At 36.9% G+C, this 16,217-nt stretch overlaps 4 protein-coding genes across 6 annotated transcripts in view; 2 read left to right on the top strand and 2 right to left on the bottom strand.

Annotated features, from left to right (window-relative positions):
- Positions 1-16,217, bottom strand: part of LOC128896399 (crossover junction endonuclease EME1) — a 106,002-nt gene that overhangs the window by 76,202 nt on the left and 13,583 nt on the right. The window lies entirely within an intron of this gene.
- Positions 58-6,436, bottom strand: LOC128896381 (uncharacterized). The gene is made up of 4 exons (XM_054159742.1): positions 5,961-6,436; positions 1,439-5,867; positions 1,180-1,354; positions 58-1,067 (listed from the first exon to the last, which is right to left on the bottom strand). Exons 2-4 carry the CDS (start codon positions 5,816-5,818, stop codon positions 844-846), a joined length of 4,779 nt encoding a protein of 1,592 aa, XP_054015717.1. The 5' UTR covers positions 5,819-5,867; positions 5,961-6,436; the 3' UTR covers positions 58-843.
- LOC128896405 (phospholipid phosphatase 5) lies at positions 6,622-8,420 on the top strand. 2 transcript variants are annotated; one of them, XM_054159790.1, is made up of 6 exons: positions 6,622-7,176; positions 7,320-7,425; positions 7,509-7,656; positions 7,734-7,862; positions 7,961-8,131; positions 8,197-8,420. In XM_054159790.1, the coding sequence occupies exons 1-6, from the start codon at positions 7,094-7,096 to the stop codon at positions 8,349-8,351; spliced, it is 792 nt and encodes a 263-aa protein (XP_054015765.1). In that variant the 5' UTR covers positions 6,622-7,093; the 3' UTR covers positions 8,352-8,420. The 2 variants fall into 2 exon arrangements, with proteins under 2 accessions (XP_054015765.1, XP_054015763.1); XM_054159788.1 differs by having other exon boundaries at positions 6,626-7,176; positions 8,185-8,420.
- Positions 8,553-16,183, top strand: LOC128896398 (beta-TrCP). 2 transcript variants are annotated; one of them, XM_054159779.1, is made up of 9 exons: positions 8,553-9,232; positions 12,979-13,213; positions 13,287-13,473; positions 13,632-14,088; positions 14,191-14,564; positions 14,639-14,717; positions 14,801-14,951; positions 15,053-15,102; positions 15,401-16,183. In XM_054159779.1, exons 1-8 carry the CDS (start codon positions 9,179-9,181, stop codon positions 15,061-15,063), a joined length of 1,548 nt encoding a protein of 515 aa, XP_054015754.1. In that variant the 5' UTR covers positions 8,553-9,178; the 3' UTR covers positions 15,064-15,102; positions 15,401-16,183. The 2 variants fall into 2 exon arrangements, with proteins under 2 accessions (XP_054015754.1, XP_054015753.1); XM_054159778.1 differs by having other exon boundaries at positions 14,801-14,984.

The raw sequence follows: 16,217 nt of genomic DNA, 5'->3' as shown, positions 1-16,217 counted from the left end.
AAATCTCGTTAATGTTTCGGACTCGCCATCGCGAAACGTAAAAGAATTAGAGAAAGATTCATGCACAGATTCAATTTATTCTGAATAACCAAACGATTATAATCGTTATACAAAAGGGTAAAATATTATAAAACTTCAAGGGACTATACTATCTAAGTCTTACAAGTAACAAAGGATTGTGTACTGTGATTCAGGTACTAACAACTACTTTCGTCGTTTTAAAGCATCTCAGTTTCACATGAACGAGCGATTCAGTTCGATCGAACACTTCTTCAACGTTCAGACTTGGACAACATTTTAATACACGCAACGTTTCCCAAATATATCTATCGTAGGAAAATATCTTGGCAAGACAAATTTCTTTAAATTCGATATGAATATCGTAGATACTAGGCACAAATCTTGTAAAATTAACGCATTATAATACTTCAATTCTTCACTATACTTCGAGAATTGATACTTTTAGACCATCAAACGTTCTATTTCACCGATTCACACACACACACACGCGCGCGCGCACGCACGCACACAAAACAAACACGTGTGCTTACACGATACGTATACGCATAAATCCATATCGTAGATTTGTATGTCCACGAGTCGCCTAAAATTATTAATTTTCACGTCGGCGAGAAAAAAGTAAACGTTAAGTCGGTTTTAGTATATATTATCCTGTATAGCGAAAATTGTAAAAGTGTTACTAAGGCGAAATATTTAATTTTAACGATACTGTTATTCCGAAAGACAAAATACATTGCGCGTTTCTCTATAATCTTATCCGATCGCCGAGTCACGATTCGCTAATTGACATAAAATTATGTAAACGCAAACATCTCTCTAACGTTACATGTTGGATATAACGCTGACGCTTTGAGACAAATCTACTTGGCCTCTCAGTACCTTCTGTTGTAACTTTTTGCAAAAGATTTTGGCCATAAGTTTGTTACGTCGCGCTTCTTCCTGCTTTTCCTGCTGTTGTCTTTTGTGACGCACTTCGTTCAATCGAAGATATCGTTTCCTCAGCCTTTCTTTCATCTCCTCGTCGTTGACTTTTTTCTGCGCGTAAACTAAATTAAACATTTTTAAAAGAATTAATTATTTAACGAAAATCGAACATTACAGGCTACGACTAAAACTGACATGAAACTACTTTGTCGAACGACATCGAAAACCTGTTACCTGTTGGCTTGGAAGACGCTTTCGATGATTTAACGGCGTTTGACGTACTAGCCATCGCCAGCAACTGTATTCGTTTCTCCTTGCGTAACAGTCGCAGATGAGATATTTCTGACATGTATTGCCGACGTGTTTCCGCGTTGCTCACGAATTCCGCTTTGTTTCTGGTCAAGTAATCCTTGAATTGTTAAACACATTTGTTAATGGAAGCGTAAAATAGAAAATGATTTTACAATGAACCCGTATCACGTTCTATATTTACCTGTAATGTATCCTTTTGCGGAGGACTCTTATCCGGACTAATCCTTTTTACCATATTACAGACACAGCCATCTGTTTTGTTTTCGTTAACGGTACGACTCTGTAATGACAGTTTTAGTAACGCGGCCGAGCCATCGATCTTTTCTTCGTCTTCTTTCGCGAACGACAATTCATACGCGACCGGTTTCGGGTACATTTCATGATAGTTACATTTTTTAGCATTATGACACGCTACACCACAACGACGACAATAGTTGCAATCTCTATCGGAATCGGCGGGTTGTTGGTTCGCTTCGTTCGCGTAATTAGGTTTGACGACTGAGCTGCTGTTGTAGCTTCTGCTGTGCGACTTGTCCTCAGCGTTGTTCACTGTTCTATTATTACACGAACAATCTTTCTCGCAATCACATTTCGAGTTGTTTTGTAGTTTATACCGAGTGGCTTCATCGTCTTGCTCGTTGGCCACACGATAAGGCCTCGTTTGCGTCGGTCGATCTTCTGCTTCCGTCCGGTGAGCATAGCGATGTGTCGACGTCATATTGCGTTGAACTTTTGCTCCGTTCGAATGACAATTACAAAACGTTTTCGCGTGATGGGTTTCTGGTTCGCGACTGTCACCACAGGAACAGTCGGTCGAACATTCGCACGATTTCGTGCGAGCATTTTGATCGAAGCTCGAAACGCGTCCATTGCTATCCTGACGATAGATCGCTCCGAAACTAATCGGTATCCGTCCATTTGACGATTGACTTTTCTCGCATTCGCATACGGTAGTACAGCTACAGCCTTTCAGTTTCACGTCCTCTCGTTCCAACACGTACACCATTTTCTTCTGACATTCCTCGCACTTGGTGATGTTGCTAGGTTCCAGGATTGCCCCTTGCGATATGGAACACGTTTGACATCCTTTGGACAACGGTCTCTTGGTCTCGCATCTGCAATCGCATGTGTGTTTCGATTTCGAGGCGTTTATCTGATTCTTAGTCTCCTTCTGCTTCAACTGAGTGACATCGTTGCTCGCGCAAGGATGAAGAACCACCTCCGAGGAGCTCGTGCTCTCGCCGTTGATTCGATCCAACGGAGTTTCCGAGTTGACCGGACTCTCCTCCCCAAAGTGGTCCACGTTCGCGTGCACCATTTTTATCCTGTTCGACTGGTCTTTTTGTTCCTGCAAACAGCGCACGCAAGCGGCTACCACGTTCTGAATGGAACAGTGCTTTGGACACCGAGTGGCTTCCACGTTTCGTTTGTAACTGTCTTGAAAGTGCAACGCGTCGTGAGCCGGACACTTGATGTAGTGCACGATCTCTGACTGTATCAAGGTTGGGATAGCAGACGTCTCCCAAGGAATCGTTTGTACCCCAGTATTTACCAGCTTGATCGTGGAATTTTGCGTAATCGATGCAGACATTATTTCACCACCAGTCTTCGAATGAGCGTCGATGTCGTTAGTCGCCGTTTGCGCGCAACTATTTCGCTTTTTGACACGCCGGATCACACTGTTTGGTCTATCGCGGGATTGACAAGTTGCTATGTTACAATGCGAAGACCATGGCTCTTCTACGGAATTCTCGACCGTGTCTGATTCGTTTGTTCGCAAATAGTCATCTTTCTTGATCGAACCGTGAACTCGTGCGTTAGACGCGACCGATTTTGACCTAAAGTTTGTCGACTTGGATTTCTTGGGCGACATCCTGGCCGGTTTCTCCAATCTCCGCGGTTCCTCTAGAAGCTTCTTTAGATTGGACAAGTGACTAATCTCATTCGTAATCCAGATCAACTGGTTCCTCTTCTCCATTTCAGCGTAGCTGACTAACTTGGAATCTCCGGAATCGGAGTTGCTGTATCTTTTCAGTTCAAACTGTCTCTCGGACAGCGTCGTGAGCAGCCTCCAATCGACCTGCTGCTCCGCGCTGTTGCTCGAAGCAACATTGCCCGTTCTTCGATTGTTAACGACCGCGTCCAACAACATTCTGTTGTGATCGGGCGGCGTGCTGTTCGTCATCGTCGAATCTCCCCGTGACATTTTGCACCTCTCTTTCGCGCAAAATATACTCTGCAGTTTGTTACTCTTGCGACCCCGTTGAGGGAAAAAGCATTCCGAGCTCTCGCTTTTCTCCGGATCAGTGGGCGTATTGCTACTTGGATGACAGTCATCCGATCTGAGACCCATTCTCGCTTTTCGTCCATCGTTCTCCGTTCTATCCGTGTTCTTGTCGATTTTATCGCTACTGCTTCCCAGATTTACTTCTTTCGTCAACCCTCCTCTCGTATTTCCCGTAGGGTTGCGTCCACGCGCCTTTTCTTTTTGCGTGTTCCACTCGGCCGATGAATCGCTGGTAGTATGTTTCTTTGTCAAAGCTTCAAGTATCTCCGTTCTGTACACCTTATTTCTAGCATTCTCCGGATTCCACGGAATGTTATCCTCCAGATTATGCTCAATTTTATCGTCGGTGTATTTCGCGGTTATAAGTCTCTTAACCACGTGATGTATCAGTCTTTTTTTCACCTCCTTATCGCATTTGTTGGCGTCGACCAAGCTTTTTAGAATGTTTACGCTTCGTTCCAGATCCCTCACCAAACTGTCCGAGTCTCCCCACAGCTTCTCGTTGATGCTAGAACTCGTGTTTGGTAGAGTAGATTGCGACCTACCCGTATCCGAAGACGATACGTGGCTGCCGCCTCCATTTGAAACGTTTTCGTAAACATGTCCTGGAAAGTATTCGAAACTGTTCGCCCTGCCTGTTGTATTTTCGGCATCGTCGGGCTGAGGTGTCTGTGTATCCATTCCGGATCCATTCTCCGAAGGTTCCGAACAGCTGCGTCGGACTCTTATTTTCTTCTCGCGTTTACTGACTATATTACCGCTTGTTTCGCTTGCTTCTTGATTTTCCCGCGAATTTGGAACTTTATACGTGCCTTTTGGATTTTTTAAAATCAAGGTCATACTCTTCTGTAAACTAGTTCTTCTCTTTGGTAACGGTGGTTTCTCTTCCTCGAAAACCGAAACTTGAACACCTACAGATTCTTGGCTGTAAGCGTTTAGACTCGTTTGTATCACTTTATCGCAAGTAGAAGGTTTATTTACAATAGTGGCGATCGACGACGAAGAGTTAAATATTAATGGCAATGCAGCCTTATTTTTGTCCTTGACATATAGATTTAATTCGCTTTGACTTCTTTTCAATGTTAATTTAGAAGGCGGTATAACTAACGTGTTCATCGATGTGCTTTTTTTCAAAGGTGAAGTCAGTAAACATATGTTTTCTTTATTTGTATTTTGCTTGGTTGTCGCTTTCCGCGTCACGTTTAAATGCTTCATAAAAGGTATCTTATATGTAACCGACGTTTTAGACATGTCATGATTTTGCTCCTTTTTTAAATACTGTGCCAGAGCGCCTTGTTGCTTCGACTCTTTAGGGAAAGATCTTTCGTTGGACTTTAGGTTGTTTCCTGCTATTATACCTGGCAAATGATTTTTCACAATAGGAGTGATTTCTATTTCGCTTTCCGATCCTGAAGCATACCCTAACAAAACGGTGGAATGGGCATCGGGTGTGACGGGTGCTTTAAAATTCTTTTGAACTCCCGTAAGTTTTCCAGAGATCCCGGATTCCGTAGTACCTTCGGGATCGAGTCTTAACGCAGCGGAACAACCTCTAGCTAAAGCCATACGTTCTATTGTACTTAATTTTTTGTCATCCTCTTTATTGTGATGTAATATATTACAGTAACCAACATCTGCTCCACTGTCCCATTCGAGTGGCTTATGAGACGCGATGCTCGAAGTAGGAGAAGAAATCTTACGTTCTATGGCTTCCGTTAAAATTTCTTGGCTTTCATTCTTCCCTTCCAAAATTGTTTCTGGAGTAACATTTTTTAAGTCAGGCGATGGAGATGTAGGATTCGACAACGGTTGAACGTATCTGGTCGACGAATCTGTATTCGAAGACTGACCGATAAGAGGAGGCCTCACCCATCTCCTTCTTTCTCTCGGCACATATGAACGCAAATTATATTCTTCTCCGATGCAGTCTTGTCTATGAACGTCCAATTTAGGATTCAACTCGTATATGCTGTAATAATATTTAACGGCTTCCGGCGATGTACTGGTCGCAGGCAAAGAAAAGTAATGATCTAAATTTGCATTTTGAGAATATTTATGGTAATATTCCATCACCTGAGAAGAAAGGCTTTTGTTCGTTGTCTCCGGATTGAGCTTCGACTGTGAGGCAACGACTCGTAAAGTATGCCATGATGCTGAATTCGCGTTGCAAGGTGATCGTTCGATTTCTCGTGGTTCGCTTAAACGCATGAAATCTTCTGAAGCTTCAAAATCTCTCAAACGACCTTCGCAACTCGACGCAGAGTCATAATCCATGCTCGCTAACTATGCGTGCCTTGTCATCTTTCGTTAACGGTGTCATGCCCTGTCACATTTTAAGAATAAACTATTCTCTCAAAGAAGATTGTGTGTAAACGTTTGAAAAAGTAGACATACATTCCTGATTAAAAATACAAACCTTCTTCGAAGAATACAATTCTAGAAAGAGGTTAGGGACGCTATCGTAAACGAACTCAAATCTGGACCCGATACCTGATCCAGTTTTCTCAACGTAACAAGTTTTTTGGCGCACAATTCTAGAATTATATAGCTACCGTAAGGGCAGTCACGATACTTGATATACCGCATATGATTCGTTTCATGTACCATTTGACAGTTCGTAAATGTTCGCTAAGAAAGTAACAATTACTGTTTAGGTGTTTACACTTGTTCGAAAACTCAATTGTAAACTAACATCGAACATATCCGGCATTATAGATTTTTGCCGTTTGAAAGGCTTATAGCTCTATTCAGTTCTGTTCAACCTACTCCCACCTGCTCCCACCAGCTCCCACCACTCGCTCTATACCACGAAGTATATAGTTTTATCTGAGACTGGAATAAATATTGTCGATTGATGATTCAGATTGTTATCCCTAAAATGAATGCTCAGCTAGCGATAAATAAACCAAACTAATGTTTAATTCGCATTTGGACTCACTTGAACCCTCCTGGTAGCCCTTTGAATACATTAGATAAAATATACTCAAAGATCTAGATAGACACTGTTCACAGCTCACCGCTCACCATTGCTCACGAACCGGCTTAGTGAGCGATGGGCTTTCGGGGTGCAGACAGCAGGGTGCACCCAATGCAACAAAGAAACGAATACACCATTTTCAAAGCAAGATCAAATCAAATGTTGTTATTTAATTCAAAATGGTGCAATTGAAATGTCACATATTCTATTCTATACTATCAACATTATATTTTATTTAAATATGTACGACTACGTCACATATGGCTAATTAACCGTTACAAAAATTGAGAATCTCGTAAATGATTGGTTAAACACTCATTTTTATACAAGGACTGTGATCATTTCATTGACGAAAGTGGACGATGAGAAATCAGTAATTGATAGACTTTTATCTTTTTACATGATTTTATAATGGATAAACGATAAATTTGCTTATCAATGTTATTCAAGTGTGCAAGTGTTTACATATCTGCACACCTGTATAACGAATCATTGGAATTTGTATCATGATAACGTTGTTTACAAAAGCATGGTAACAGCACTATGATTGCTGCTACTTAGCCAAATTAATAATGGCTATGGCACGTGGTACAGATTTGTTGACAGGATTTTGGTTTGATGTATTATTGCGGATTCTATTGGCAGGATTATTTATGTAAGTTATTGATCAAACGATTTATACGTGTACACAACTTTTTGTTTTAAATTTATGATCATGGTATGAAAGTAACGTGTTGATATTTGCAACAAAAAAGATAAAGGTACTTTTTAATGGTATCATTTTATTTATGTTCGTAGCGAATTAGAGAAAGCAGAACCATTTACAAGAAAAATTCACGAAGATGAATTGTGGTTATATAAAAATCCAAGAACCGATTCATATGTACCCACTACAATATTATGGGTAATCTATTTTATACGAGTGACTGAACATATAAATTACAACTATGTTTTAGCTAATTATTACTAATTTATATATCTTTGTAGCCTCTTGTATTCCTTATGCCTGCCATAGTGATCTTTCTTGCTTTCTTAGTTTATAAAAACAGAACTGACTTCTATCAAGCTGTATTATCCGTAACTTTAGCATTAGGATTCAATGGTGTAATTACAGATGTTATCAAACTTATAGTTGGTAAGAACTTGAAAGTATCTGTGTTATTTACAATGTGCAAAATAATATATGTCTTGGATAACATATATTTCTCATAGGTCGTCCTAGACCAGATTTTTTTTGGAGATGTTTTCCCGATGGAAAAATAAATCCAGATTTTAAATGTAATGGAAATCCAATAGCGATAAGAGATGGAAAAAAGTCATTTCCCAGTGGACATTCTTCGTGTATGTATTCTTTAAAAAGAAAAGTAAAGTAGATCGATTTTGATTAAGGATACTTACTATTAGGTTGGAAAACATCTTTGGTACTGTTTACTTTTCAGTTGCATTTGCAAGCTTTGGTTTCATCGCATTGTACATAGCTGGTAAGCTACATACATTTAGCCTAACTGGTAAAGGGCAAGCATGGAAATTATGCGCATTTATTTTACCAATTTGCATTGCTCTTGTAATTGCACTCAGTAGAACTTGCGATTATCATCATCATTGGCAAGGTAAGCATGTATTTCTATTGTATAAATAAGTTTTTTAATACTTCAAATTTTAGATGTGGTTGCAGGTTCGATAATAGGATACTTTTTGGCGTACATGTGTTATAGACACTATTATCCACCATTAGACTCGCAAGTATGTCATAAACCATATGCTGTACTTACTCTTCAAGTTCAACCAGAAAATACAAAGAATAGAAATGATCAGATCAAATGGATTTAATGTGTGTATTAATAATTTAAAAAGATGAACGGCAGTATTAAGAAAATTATAATGGTTTGAAATTTTGAATACGCAATGTTTTTATTTTATACGTGAATTATGTATAACTTATAAATGTAGCAAAGAATACCAATACATAAATTTTCAGTGAAAGAATGTTAAATATATATATATTTGTTTGTATGCAAGGGTTGTATACCATTATGAAACATCAATCTCACCGAATAGAATGATTTTGATAGAGATGAGGATCTTTAAATCATTTAAAATGGCGCGTTTAAAAGATGCGCAAAAAGATAGGCAATTGGAAGTATTGCGCATAAACGCCATTTTGAAAGTATTGCGTATGGTGCGCCACCAAGATGGTTCAGTCAAAGAGGGGCAGTAGTTCAGTCAATGGTGTTAGCTGGTGTTAGCGTTTCTCGCTAAACTTTTTAACTTGGCGGTTAATCGTACATATCTTTTCGAATTGCAAAATTCAACCGAGTATCTCGGAATTTGGCAAAATAGTAATTAATATCAGGTTTTGTATATTGCGTACAAATAGAAGAAAGTACACTGCAGCATACGTTTTTCGTGTAAATTAAGAGTTGAATCAGGTTTCTCGCCACCGTGAAATGACATAGTTATTTACGAGCTGTTGTGTTGGTGAAATGTTGTCTCAACTTCCTGTACATGGCGAAGACTCGTGAGCGTCGTCGTCGTGTTGAATAGTCATCAAACGCCAGTGTTCGCGACGGTGTTTTATCCCTTTTTAAGAACGTTCGAACTTATTGACCTGTTTCTCGCAACCTAGATCAACGAGATCGTGCCAGTTGCGCCTAAAAATGATGAAGATGGAAACGGATAATATTATCGACGACACAGACACGAATCCTCAGGTACGCTCATATATTAGTATTTTTGACCCGCCATTCTACCGCCATCTTATGTTTCCTTATGACGGAGAAATTCGCTAATGTTTCATGGTCGGCTGTTAATTCCTGAAAAGCTTTTCATTTATCACATGTGCTTTTTACCGAGAATCATTAATTGGATAAATATATCGTATGCAGGAGGTTGTACGATTCGATCGAATACTGTCACGCATGCCGATGATTGTGATTATTTCTTTAAACTTTTTATCAGAAGTATATTTACATGTATCTATCAATGACAGTTATCACAGTTTGATGAAAGCCTACATTGTATCACTTTTCATTATTTTCATAGTGGTACAAGTACTACCGTACATTAACGGTTAGATTAGATAGTTATCTTGCATCTGAATGAAAGAAAATATGTATTAGAAGTGTAATGCATTTGAACGATATACGCTATTCGTGTCATTCTAACACTGCAATGTTTGCACAGTTTAGCATTAATTTGAATCACAAATATTTACGTATTTATGTTATACATACATTTCATAAACAGGCACCCGTTCAACATCATATATTGTCTCGTTAGTTTCATCATCTAACGATATACATGTAAGACGAAAGTGTCAAATGAAAAACGTTGATTATTTGTAACTCGAAAAATAACTTTAACCGATATATCACTTATTAAATTTATGGTATCATTTTCATTCTTTTCGTCTATTTTTTTTATATTAAATTCAGTACTTTTCACTCGAAAATGAAAATTTACTATACGCGATTATATTTAATAGCTAATGACTGAATTTGATCGGCAATAATCGTCTTTGTTGCCGGAACAAAGGACAGATCACTTAAACAAGTCTAATCTTTAGACTTGGCGAACTCTGAGAACAGCATACTACATAATCAATGTTTGAACTCCCTCTTCACCCTTTCTCCTCTTTCATCTCTTACAATCCTCTACCCTTGTTCATTTCTTTCGCGACCCTGCGATAATCTATGTTGTTACATTCATAGTAATAGGGAATAATCGGCCAAGACCTGCATTTCAGTTTATCGTTCAGCTTAAAGAAGATTTTTCGTATTTCTACTAATTTCCTCCAATAATACGCGAATTATTAATATTCGTAAACGAGACCAATTCCTCGATGTTACTATAATGTTTGTTAATTTTTTATATTTTTTTTATAATTAGTCTTCTCTTTGTCGATAATTATGTGATACCAAAACGAAAGTATAATCTACACGCCATAAATACGTTTGTTCGATTTGAAAAATATTGTCATCTTCCATTGTACGGCATTACAGTAATATTGATTCGTACGCACGATTGGGTACAAGCCAAAAATGTCTAATTATGCACACAATATTTGGACCGGCTTCTATCCTCCTACTGGTCTTAACTGAACTTTTGTGTGTTTTATATACATACGTGAGTGTGAGCTGAGTGCGCGCGTGCGTGTGCGTGTGTATAGTATACATATATTTAAAAATATTAAAAACACAAAATCAAATATTTAATACCAAGAGATTTCTATAGAGGGCTTAAGAAGAATTAAGTACGCGATCTACGCGTGTATCGAGTTGACGGCTGAACCCAGTATGATGTATAGACCGTTCTCTCTATTTAAGATATCGAAACAGGGAAGAATTTCAATCCGTGCGTAAAAAAGTCTTGTGAATTTAAGTCTAGTGTTACTAACAATCCACAATCCATGGCAATACGAAAATTACAGTAGCATTACTAAAAAATGTGTAGCCCTTGTATTTACTGGGAGTGACTCATCATTCCGGTTATATTACTCTCTACTACATCGGCCGTTGCATTTTTAATTTTTATCGCAGTCACTTCAACCAGATTTACCACAAAAAGTAAACACAAGTACTCGAGGGTCAACGAGGTAGTGATGCATTACGTCCACGAATTTACAATCGTCTTTCAATATCGGATGCATACTCTGTTTACGGTATAAATCGCACGCGATCTTGGTTAGTCTTGTTCCTTTGAATGCATAGCAAAGTTAACTTTGCTGTAAAACTTGTTGTCAAGCGAATCAAAACAAGGATCTGTAAACAAATACCTTGAAAGCTGCATGACATTATCTTCTTTTCGCAGACCCTTCCTTGATAGTCTTCCTTTTTCTAACCTGATATTCGTACGAGTGGTCTGCGATAATATTACAGGTATTTCAGAAATACTCGATAGTACGCGATTTTTTGGCATTATCAACAAATTATCTCTATATCGACACTGGAATTAGTTGGAATGTATGAGTAATAAATTAATCATCAGCTTTTTCTTTTAGTTGTTGGGTTGTTGGGTTGTCGAGTGAAAAAATTTTACTCTAAATTTATCCAACTACTCGATCGAGTGATTAAATTCCAAGTACTTGGAAAGCTTTAGAAAATAGCCAGACTATAAGTACCAACGCAAAGACAAAGAAATGCGAAGAACATAGATTCGACACGAGTTCGCGATCCCGTTACGCTGGGAGCACCATGGAGTAACATTTTCAAGTGATCGAGGTACTCCTCGGTCGCTAGGACTCTTCAATGTTGCTATGCCACCTTTTACAGTCGAGTGATCACGATACCTCGAACCGAAGGATCATTTTCTGCCACTGTATACATATACATATACATATACACATGATAATACCATAGTTTTTTACTTTCAAGTTTCTGACCAGTTGCATTTTTAGTTTCGTTTTGAAGAGGAAGCACGTCGGTGCTGATTCTAAACAGTTTGAAATTAATAAAATAAAACATCTTATTGTAACATGTATCGATTTATGTGTAATATTTTGACAAGTAAAAGAATTAAGAAAAGAAGCAACATGAATACGATACGATTGTTTCCTTTTCAATGGTAATTTTTCCCGAAATAATTTCGATCGATTTATTGTATTATTATCTTATCGAAGTACTCATTCGGATAACATTTTGTGTTGAATACATGGTATCTCTGATTCAGTGTCAGAAATGACGCAATTAAAAATTTGTCAAATTATGGTACAGAGTTGAAATCTTTCAATGTACTTTAATAAATTCATTTGCATTGTACGTTATTTTTACATAAATAATTAATAGAACGCTTAACAAGATATGCGTCTATTATAAGGGTTTTCGCTTGTGAAGGTGGGGAGCGTAACAAGTAGGTCAGACACGAAATATTAGATTAGCATAGGCCACGGTCCTTCGATACATTTTTCCTCTGGAAACTACTGCTGATGCGAGTTTATTAAATTTCTCGTATTTGATTCATGAATGTAGATAATCAAGGATTATATTTTTTGTTTAAAAGAAGATTATCATTTTGGTTTTTTTTTATTCCTATTTCTTCTGTTCGCTGATTATTTTTTTGTAATAGAAAATACTGTAAATTAAATCAATGAATTGCGTGTTTCAACATCTATTTCCGCACGTATTCTCGATGTCCTGTTCATGCAAGAGAGCGTGGTCTATCCGAGGTCAAGAACCCGGTACCACGCTCCACCTCAAGATACGTTTGTCATGTAGTAGGTTTGCGATTACGAATATTTTTCTATGGTGTTTAACTCAAAATATAGATCTATTCAAAGAAATATTTAAATATGTATCGAATAAATATATGTGAGTATTTGTTACATGTTCCTCGTAATGTAATATACATTCGATAATCGATGAAAAAAAATTGTTAATGAACACAAGTTGAATTGAATTAAATTGTAAATATTTTTTTATATATTTGTATACAATACGTAACTTGTATGATATTTTTCCAGTGCCCGATAACAATACTCTATGATCCCACTCGCAAGAAAGAATTGCCAACAGTAGTATCTGATCACCATGAACAAGAGAGGGAAATTTGTATGAAATGGTTTGAGAGATGGAGCGAACCAGAACAAGTCAACTTTGTTGAACAATTATTAGCACGAATGTGTCATTATCAGCACGGGCATGTCAATGCTTATTTGAAACCAATGTTGCAAAGAGATTTCATTTCTCTATTACCAAGTGAGTATCCCTATTACAGTGATGAATTATATCTATGCATTCAATTTTTCATAAAAAAAAAATCTATTTTTAGAAAAAGGATTGGATCACGTGGCAGAAAGTATTCTTTCATATCTCGATGCTGATTCAGTAATTGCAGCAGAATTAGTATGTAAAGAATGGCACAGAGTAATTAGCGAAGGTATGCTTTGGAAGAAATTAATCGAGCGCAAAATTCGGACAGATTCGATTTGGAGAGGTCTCGCCGAAAGGAGAGGATGGTCAGTTAATATTTTATACTCTTCTATTGCACAAATATAACAGTTCAAATACACAGATCTTATGAAATTAGAATTAAACAAATAGCAAAATTATACAATATATATACAATTTTGCAACCACAGCAAACTACAGAAATTTGGTTCCATTTTACTTTTAGGATTCAGTATTTATTCAAACCGAGACCAGGAGAAAGTCATCCAAATCACAATTTCTATAGATCTCTTTATCCCAAAATAGTTAAAGATATTGATAGTATAGATAATAATTGGAGAATGGGAAGATTTAATCTTCAAAGAATAAACTGTAGAAGTGAAAATTCCAAAGGTGTTTACTGTTTGCAATACGATGACCAAAAGATAGTCTCTGGTCTTAGAGACAATACAATTAAAATTTGGGACAGAAATACGCTACAATGTATTAAGGTCTTAACAGGGCATACCGGGTCTGTTCTGTGTTTACAATACGATGACAAAGCAATAATATCTGGTTCCTCTGATAGCACTGTAAGAGTTTGGGATGCTAACACTGGTGAAATGGTTAACACATTGATACACCACTGTGAAGCAGTTTTACATCTCAGATTTAATAATGGCATGATGGTCACTTGCTCGAAGGTCAGGAAACCTTTTTTATATGTTTGTTATGAATTTCAAAATACTCTTATTCACTTGTACAAGTTGAAAATGGTAATACTACTACTATCTGATTATTTTCAGGATCGTTCAATAGCCGTATGGGACATGACATCGCAAACGGAAATTGCATTAAGAAGGGTACTCGTTGGACATAGGGCAGCAGTGAATGTTGTTGATTTTGATGAAAAATATATCGTTTCTGCTAGTGGTGATAGGACTATTAAAGTATGGAATACATCTACTTGCGAATTTGTGCGAACATTAAACGGACATAAACGGGGTATAGCGTGTTTACAATATAGAGACTGCCTAGTAGTTAGTGGTAGCAGTGATAACACAATCAGATTATGGGACATTGAATGTGGTGCGTGCTTACGTGTTTTGGAAGGACACGAAGAGTTGGTCAGATGTATTAGATTTGATAGTAAACATATAGTTAGCGGAGCTTATGACGGGTGAGTATAGAGATTTCGTTATATGGTGTTTCGTATTACATTAATTGTATTATATTGATCATTTTATGTTGCAGAAAAATAAAAGTATGGGACTTGGTAGCAGCTTTAGATCCACGTGCTTTAGCTAACTCACTCTGTTTACGTACATTAGTGGTAAGATATTCTATATATTTATTTTAACACTGTAAAATTATTTCATTATGATCATAATAACATGTCTTTCTTTCATGACATAGGAACATACGGGACGTGTATTTCGCCTTCAGTTTGACGAGTTCCAGATAGTATCGTCGTCACATGATGATACAATATTAATTTGGGATTTTCTCAACTTCAATCCATCGAATGGAAGCGTATCGCATGGACCGGCAACAATAAATGCATCAGGTGCGAATCAATCAGTTACCAGATCTCCGTCTCGTAAGTATGATGAAAAAGGTTTGTTTGCTGTAATTAATATATTCTAACATTATAAACGCCATTTACAGCATTCGAGTGACGCATTTATAAGAAGAGATTCCTTCATTGTGATATAATTGTAAGTGTTATACATAGAAATTTATTTTTAGTTGTATTTATTGTTCTGAAAAGTAAAGATTGCAAATTTCACGCATCATTTGTAACATATTGCTATACAAATTATTACTTCTAATACTAGAGATGATATATTTTATACAGTGAAATTCATAGTGATTGCATTGAGTTGTATTTGCTTGACTTTCTTTCTTTCTTTCTTCTTTCTTTCTTTCTTTCTTTCTTTCTTCTTTATTTTATATATATATATATATTGTACCTTATAGGAAATGTGTTAAATTAATCTGTCTGTTTAATTTCAGACAAGTGGTTAGTGAGTGAGTTTAAATGTGTTCACAATAGTGTACACAAAGAATGAAGAATCAGTGTCCAGTGTGAGCTGCGCCTAGACAGATACAGAATCTCAAAAGACATGGTTATTGACTTTTGTTTATTATTTGCTGTGAAAAGCAAAAGTAATTCTCTAAAATAGGATATATGGAGTGACACATAAAACTATAAATTAATTTATATGCGCTTGACGCACTGCGTTTAATAACGAACAGTATATTAAAACCATGTAAATACATCCCATGGATGTAAATAATTGTCTGCTTTGGCCATATCTGGAATTCTTCTACGCTCTATGACATGATAGAAGTTGACCACTTTCCTACTATAAACAGAAAGACTTACAATACGTGAAGAAAATAAAAACATTTTTAGGGAGGCTGGATACACTTAATAAGATGTTAGCTGTATTATAGTAAATTAATAACTTGTTTCTGTAATTAATTTATGGTAAGATGATTGTAAAATGTCGTTTGATTGAAGTACATATTCTGCGTGAATGTGAATGATAAAATGTCGATATCGATATGTGCGAGGATCATGTTTCATTATCTTCGAAATCTAGCTAATGTGAATCGATATACCCATGTTTAACATTATAGATGTACAGCCGTTAATCGAATATATAGCAATTTCCATAGACATTAAATTTGCGAGATTCATATTATATACTGAAAAATACATGAAAAGCTAACTACCTGTACACAGTCATTGGTACAATACCATTTGCATTTAAAATATAAATTTTCATTATACCAAGGTGTAAATATTAATTCATACAAAAGCAAT

Source organism: Hylaeus anthracinus, unplaced genomic scaffold (assembly GCF_026225885.1).
Source record: "Hylaeus anthracinus isolate JK02 unplaced genomic scaffold, UHH_iyHylAnth1.0_haploid 0, whole genome shotgun sequence".
NCBI lineage: Eukaryota > Metazoa > Arthropoda > Insecta > Hymenoptera > Colletidae > Hylaeus > Hylaeus anthracinus.
The sequence above is the reverse complement of the archived record's forward strand: the minus strand, read 5'-3'. Positions and strand labels throughout refer to the sequence as shown.